The sequence below is a fragment of the Schistocerca americana genome, chromosome 4, assembly GCF_021461395.2.
Source record: "Schistocerca americana isolate TAMUIC-IGC-003095 chromosome 4, iqSchAmer2.1, whole genome shotgun sequence".
Classification (NCBI taxonomy): domain Eukaryota; kingdom Metazoa; phylum Arthropoda; class Insecta; order Orthoptera; family Acrididae; genus Schistocerca; species Schistocerca americana.
Window position 1 is genome coordinate 521013137 of NC_060122.1, and position 7869 is coordinate 521021005.

The 7869-nt window shown below is 45.9% G+C and overlaps 1 protein-coding gene across 2 annotated transcripts in view; it reads left to right on the forward strand.

Annotated features, from left to right (window-relative positions):
* Nucleotides 1-4323, forward strand: part of LOC124612979 (zinc finger protein Noc-like) — a 113174-nt gene extending 108851 nt beyond the window's left edge. For both annotated transcript variants that reach the window (XM_047141514.1, XM_047141513.1), the window contains one exon: nt 2684-4323. In XM_047141514.1, the coding sequence (XP_046997470.1) occupies nt 2684-4048 (1365 nt within the window). In that variant the 3' untranslated portion in view covers nt 4049-4323. The remainder of the gene's footprint in view (nt 1-2683) is intronic.
* The last annotated feature ends 3546 nt before the right edge of the window (nt 4324-7869 follow it).

Genomic DNA, 7869 nt, shown 5'->3' on the forward strand with positions numbered 1-7869 from the left:
CTGAGGTTATAAACAAAATAACTTTTATCCGTAAAATGTAAATGTCGCGTGACTAGGGCCTCCCGTCGGGTAGACCGTTCGCCGGGTGCAAGTCTTTAGATTTGACGCCACTTCGGCGACTTGTGCGTCGATGGGGATGAAAAGATGACAACGCAACACCCAGTCCCTAAGCGAAGGAAATATCCGACCCAGCCGGGAATCCAACCCGGGCCCTTGGGATTGACAGTCTGTCGCGCTGACCTCTCAGCTACCGAGGGCGGACATTTTTATCCGTGAGCCGCGATCAGCTTATACCAGTGATGCCAACCTAAGGTCATTACAGTGAAAAACTCATACTACAAACTGTTTCATTGCTACACCAACTTGTCTTTTCAGTTATTGAGTTCCCGTGTAACTACCGTACAACGCCTCACAGAGCCTGTAATTAGGAAACGCTCTTGGGCGCGAATAGTAAAATCTCGATTAGTTAGAACAAAATGAGTTTCTTCGACCAGTGTCTTTGAGGAAACAAAGCGATCGTTAAAATTATATTAAAATGATTTCAATAAAACAGCCCAAAGCGCATAGAAGTTGTTTATTTCAGCTGAAGACTGGTTTCGGTCTTTAATAAGATCATCAACCTACCATTTTTTTACTCTGAAAGTGCATAACATACTGTAAGCGATCGATGAATGTATGCAATCACAGAAGTAAAGTGACTGAAAATAAATGATAGGTATATCCTTCGTAACAGCAGGAGCAGGTTGCAGGGAGTGTGAAATATTTCTGAGTGGTGCTAAGCCGCTCGTGGTTTAATTGTGAAACCTCCTGTCTAAGCCTTCTGCATATCGCTGCCAATAGTAGAGCGCATTACCCTAATATATGAGAACTGTTTGTATTCGTACATTGTTGTAAGTTAAAGGCGTATGAACAGCTAGGGATATTACGAATATGCAGAAAACACTTGCGTTTTAAAGCCTTATCAAAGAGATAACATCTCGACCAATGACACTGGCTCATTTCAATACATGCTGCTTTCTACAGATGCTTGTATCAGCTTGAGTGTGGTAAAGACAGTTAATAGGACACCAGCTGGCACTAAGGAGACGAATTAAGGAATGCGAGACTATATGCTCCTACGTCAGCCAAGGATGTTGGGGCATCCAGTCGGGCGCAGACTGTCGTTTAAGTGCACATAAATGTTCTAGCCGCCTGATATACTGTTAAAGTACAATAACTGTGAAATTATTGTATAAAAAACCACGCCATTTCTTCCAAATCGATTGTCTAAGACATGACATCTTGAATACGGGTTACAGAATGCAGCACATATTGCGTGCAGATGAGAAACGTCGAGGTTGCACTGAAGAATTAAATACTAATTTAAGTACTCTGTCTTCAGGCCACAAGTGGACCATCCGGACCACCCGACCACCGTGTCATTCTCAACTAAGGATGGGGATATGAGGGGCGTGTGGTTAGCACGCCGCTCTCCCGGTCGTTACGACGGTTTTCTTTGACCGGAGCCGCTACTGTTCGGTCGAGTAGCTCCTCAATTGGCAACACGAGGCTGAGTGCACCCCGAAAAATGGCAACAGCTCCTGGCGGCCCGCATGGTCACCCATTCAAGTGCCGGCCACGCCCGACAGCGCTGAACTTCTGAGATCTGACGGGAACCGGTGTCTCCACTGCGGCAAGGCCGTTGTCAAATATTAACTTAAAACGTGCAATAAAGTTGATAATAGCGGTGTCACACTGTTAGCTAGCAAGCTGCGTGATTTGTATATGTATATGTAAAAGGCAACTGCAGATAATTCTCATCGTCTACCATAGCACTCCCGACTGGATGTTGCAACGTCTTTTGCTGACAGCGGATCATACCGACCAGCATTTGTATTCTTGATGACCATTTAGCGTCTCATCAACCGTCTTTCTTACACACACGTTGACACAAGCACCTGTATGAGTAGTACATACTGAAATGAGACAGTCTTATCTAGTAATGCACGTCAACTATGTATACGTCTTGCATCTCTAGCTTACAATAATTAACGTTTACACTTAATTCTCACAGCTTATGGTAAAGGCTCTCAACGATAGCTACTGGTAACGTTATGCAGACGGCGGTGAGCAAAGCTTTCGCCGTAAAACCGTAAGCAACTGAGCCCCACTTAGCAGTGTTCCATACCCATCTTCAGAGCGGCCTGCTTCGCTCCAGGAGAGATACGAGCCACTTATTTTATGCTTTTTAAGTCTCGTTTACCGAGTAAAGTAAATGGTCTGATAGTCTTGTAAGAGACTGAAACCAGTCACCAAGTGAAATGTATGCATCTGACTTGGTTTGGTGTCAGAGATCTATACCGCAAATGTATCATTGTTAACAGAATGAGAATTTCACTCTGCAGCGGAGTGTGCGCTGATATGAAACTTTCCTGGCAGATAAAAACTGTGTGCCGGACCGAGACTCGAAATAGGGACCTTTGCCTTTCGCGGGCAAGTGCTCTACCATCTGAGCTCAGATAGTAAAGCATTTGCCCGCGAAAGGCAAAGGTCCCTATTTCGAGTCTCGGTCTGGCACACAGTTTGTATCTGGCAGGAAAGTTTCGTATCACTGTTAACTTTGTTACACGCCATTGCTTGCTCATGGTCTATTTGCAACCTTCAGTGGAACTTTATTAATACTGTTTCTTTCTTTCTTCAACAGCTCGACGCGAAGAAGAGTCCTCTGGCCCTGTTGGCGCAGACGTGCAGCCAGATCGGCGCAGACTCGCCTAGCAGCAAGCCTCTGATCCCGCCGCTGGAGAAGCAGCCGTCCTCGAAGTCGTCCTCGTCCTCCGCCTCCGCGGTGAAAAACGATTCCTCTAGCAGTGGGAGTGGCGGGGCGCGCGACAAGTCTTCGCCGGCGTCTTCGGCGGGCAGCGACTTGAGCGTCAAATCGAGCTTCAAGCCGTACGAGTCTTCAGTGTCGCAGCAGCACCACCAACAGCGAGACAAGACTGGATCGCCGCAGGAGGACCGCGCGGGTGCCTCGAGCGGCGGTGGGAACGGTTCTGCCCGGGTGAGGACGCCCGCGTCCACAAAGAGCGGCGGCCGCTGCGCCAGCAACCAGAGCGCTTCCTCGCCCAGGTCTTCGCCGGTGGTCGGCCGGAAGACGCCAGCCAGCGCCACTGCTGCTGCGGCGGCGGCAGCTGTCGCCGCCGCCAGCAGCGCGGCTTCTGACGCAAAGTCGTCGTCGGAGAGTCCACTGGCTGCGACGACGAAGGTGGGATTCAGTCCCGTGGCGTCCAGCCTGCTCGACCCCACCGCGTCTTTGAAGGACATGCCGCTAGGCACTTTCAAGCCGACCGCCTCGTACCTCGGCGCCTTCCCCCACTTCCCCGTCGACCTGATGGCGGCGGCAGCAGCCGCGGCCGGAGGCGGCGCCGCGGCGCACCTCAAGGGCTCGCCGTACGTGAGCTACGCGCGTATGAAGACGCCGTCCGGCGTCGACACGCTCGTCCCCGTGTGTAGGGACCCGTACTGCACCGGCTGCCAGCTCAGTTCACAGCTCCTGGCGGCGGCAGCGGCGTCGTCGACGGCGGGCGCCGGCAAGGGGTGCCCGGGGGGCTGCGCGCAGTGCGACCACGCCGGCAAGGCGGCCTTCCTGCCCGCCGCCGCGGCCGCCGCCGCCTACGCCACGGCGCACGCGCAGCTCGCGGCTCTCGCGTCGCACCTGCCGTACGTCTGCAACTGGATCGGCAGCGCCGCGCCCTCCGCCTCTTCCGCCGCCGACGGCTCGGCCGCTGCGGCGGCGGCTGCTGCCGCGTCCGGCTACTGCGGCAAGAGGTTCGCCACGTCGGAGGAGCTGCTGCAGCACCTGCGCTCGCATACGGAGGCGGCGGTGTCTCCGCTGTTCGCGCACCGCGCCTACCCCACGCCGCCCCTCAGCCCACTGGCGACGGCGCGGTACCACCCCTACGGCAAGCCGACCCCGGGCGCCCTGCTGCCGCCGGGGTTCCCGTTGCACCCTCACCCGGGGCTGCCGCCCTACTTCTCGCCATACTCGCTCTACGGACAGCGGCACCCGTGAATCGGCGGTCCGCCGATTGCACTTCAAATCGTCCCCCGTGGAAGCTACGGGACACTTGTGAATATAAATGTAACCAAAGTGTATATACTGAGGAGTCGGAGCAAGTGACATGGCTCGTCCGAGTGGCAATTACTTCACTGGTACTTAAAATCAGTGAGGACAGTAATAACGATTGTACATTAAAGTAATGAATGCCTTGTACACTGGAATGATTTTTCACTTCACAACACAGTGTTCGCTATAATTGATGAGACATATCTCATGTTTACAGCTGACTTTGTCAATAAATATTTATCCTAGCAAGACCTTTGCCAATATGATCAAAGATACTCGTTATATAAAACTGCTAGTACACTGACTGTACAGTTAAATTCGCTGCATAATTCGTACTGTGAACTGTATTTAAATGCAATATGACTGAGCACGATTTAAGGAATACCACAGATTGTATCATTGCCAGCTTTTTTATCCATCATTAATTTTTTAGGTACTCTACGAGCAACTACTTTTGTCTTCAGTCTCTGTTTACATCCTCCATACCTTTAGCTGTTAATGGCACCACCATCACCACTTCTCCACCAGCTGATGTTTTTTCATACCTGCGGATGCAGTTTCGCTATATCCGTACGATCCTCTTGTCCAAAAGTCCCTAGACCATCAACCCATAGTGAACCTGAACAACAACCTACTTTAGTGATAAGTTCTTAATTGTATTTCACCCAACCCACAACCACTTTAAAAATGCAGTGTCAGGCGTTACGGATGAGAGGAGCTCTTTTTGGTAGCTCTTTGTGTCCATTTCATTGTTGTTGAATAAGATTTTCTTGTTGAGGATCCAACTGCAAACTAAAATTACTGTCATTGTGCAAACCTTTTTCTATCCTATTGCATCATACAGAAAGAACTCCCTTTTCATTTACTTAATGGGACAAAACATCTACATATTATAGGTCGTAAATTAAATAACCGCCTTGAAAATATATACTTCCGTGTCACTGTGTAACGTGTATTTTACGTATAGGTGAAATCAATTTAGACAAGGTGGGCATAAACATGATTCATTATGCTTCGTTCCAGTTCTCGGGAATTAGCAAAAGCGTTTCGTGGGATGATCACTCTCATGTTCTACAGCCGACAGTAATGTTTACCAAATCTTGACCACAGGAGACGTTCCAGGTGTAAAATCTTCGATATATCGCAGAACATTCTTTGAGGTAATAGTGTAAGTACTCACTGTGCTTGATTATTGGTACACTACCACCACTAAAAGCTCGTAGGAATTTGGGTTCCCGATTCAGTTTATTACAAACTTAATTAGCTAATGCAGAAATTACTTAGATATTAATTTTTCAAGTTTCACACCAGGGAAAAAGCTCTTCCCGGCTACGCATTAATATGCAATGTCTGGATACGAAAACAGTTGAGAACATGCCCTGTATTGCTGTTTGTTTTGTGTTGAATCTGCGTTAGGGGGTAGAAAGCTCTAGTTCTTGAGCAACGACCTTCTTACAGTAATGATTACATCTGTAATTACACACTGACCGGTGAATTTGCGAATAGCAACTTCCACGCGAGAACATTACTTACTGGATGATGTCCACAAATGCTAAAAGTCCGCCGCAACTCATGCACGTGTGAGGTCATTGTCTAGACGTTTTAAAAACTATTCTTTATTCAAAGACTGAGGCAAGCGAACAAATGTACATATAATGCATATTGGACTGAAAGTGTTTGCTTCTCGTTCTTTTCAAATATATATATATATATATACGGACCTGTTAAGACGTATTGCATATATAGAAGTCGAGAATCTGGCTCAGATGTGAGTTCCTTTCAGAATGACTGCTGTCGCAGTTACCTAAAGTTACCCCACTGGTCACGATACGTTGAACGTTGTATTCATTGAGTCTGGAATCACAGTGGAACTTTTCTCAAGTAACGCACTTCATTATACGATAAAAGATATTTTCTTTCGTCGCACTGCAATCTTAGTCTACCATCGTTATAAAAAGTGATAAAAGAAATTCCTGTATAATTCACCAATGTGCCCTCCAATGAAGAACATTCAGAACTACTCAGCATGTGTTTTTGAAGTTGTCATACCACTTGTTTTAGGTATTTGACAAGATGTCTTCTTTCTGAGATGTCCACTTAAGTTTCCATATCTTAGTTGGACTATATTGTAGTCATAATTAAAGGTTTATAGTGAAATATTTTAGCGATGTTGTTGAATTTAGCAAGTACGCTGCACATTTTATGAATTACATGATACTGAGACAAATGTTCACTACGGAATTGTGTTGAAAAATGTAATAATGAATATTGGTTGATAATCTGTAGGTGATAATGTTTTGTTAAATTTCTTGGTAGAAATACTCAGAAAAAACCAAATGTGCATAGCGTTGTTTACTCCATCAACAGTCCACAGGAATGAAAGGGACATTATCATTGGATGCAGATAATGCTTCTGAGCTGTTCAAATACTGCAGTCTTAATGTCTAGCTCGTGACTATTACCTGAGATGCATGTAACTGTTCATATACTTTCATGTATAATTGTCTATTCTACTTGATTCATAATGTAGCCAAAGCTAATGAACCTAATTTTTTATCGCTCTATGTTATTTTGGATGTGTGCGATATGAAAATAAATAATTTAAATCTGCAAAATAGTTAATTCTTTCGATCTACCACTGTACTACCGCCGTAAAAGCCAAGGAAAATAATGAAACAAACTGCAATACCAAATATTATTATTTAAACATAAAGTATCAACACAAGAAGTAAACGTAGCTGCCAGTGAAGTTCGTTTAGCTCTGTCACTCTTCGAACGATACATACGTAAAAGTGCTTACAAATCCCGCGACATTGTTAGAATTAGGTACCCAAAAACCTCATCATGAGTTTTGCAGTAGTGCCTGAAATACTTCGTGAGTCTGATTCAGTCGAAAGTTCTGTTGTCGTCTGACATCTAACCAGTCACCGTTAGCGAGTTAAGGTTACAGTACGGGTAGTACCTATGCAGTAGCTGACATCATTAACATGACGACGACGAAGGCGGCATGTCAGCAACGTCTTTTAATTTAGCAAGGTCCTCAATACGCCCTTGTGGGATATGAGAAATGACACACAAGAGAAATGTACGGCGTTAGCACAGAATTAATCAAATTAGAAGACGACGTTAATCGGTCAGAAGAAAAGTAAGAAATAACTGGTAATTGTGGCACATGAGATGGGAAAAGAAAACCAGATGTGAAAAACACAGGTGTAGTGTTGACACGTCACAGATACTGCTTAGCTCTTGGCCAGAAGAAAATTGGCGAGATACACAGAGAGAAGATGCATCGATAATAACAGGTAAAGATTATTCTTTCTTTACATTACACTTGCTGTTTGGCGTTCACAGATGCGGTATGGCGCAGTTCGTATTTGAGGTTCCCCAATCCCTTCACGTGAAATTTGCAGCATAGAAAAATGGGGCTACTCAAGAGTTTGTGTAGGTGGCAACATTCTTCGAATTGTCAATAATTTTCATTATTGTGCGATCCAGCAATCCATCCTGATGTAAATGGCTCTTTCCACCAATTTCTTCCCAGGTTCTAGACAATATAGCTACTCCATTATGTACCAGGTAAGTGACGCTAGTGTCTACGACTTGGCTATTGAGTTACGTCCAAGTACTTCCTTCATATCACTTTTAATACGTTTCCTAGCGAGTGGTTGAACACACCATCACAACTGTTCTAATCCCGTTATTATATAGATCTTCTTCATAATTTTGTTCCCACTGTTTACTTCGTCATTTATGTTTCTTAAATACAC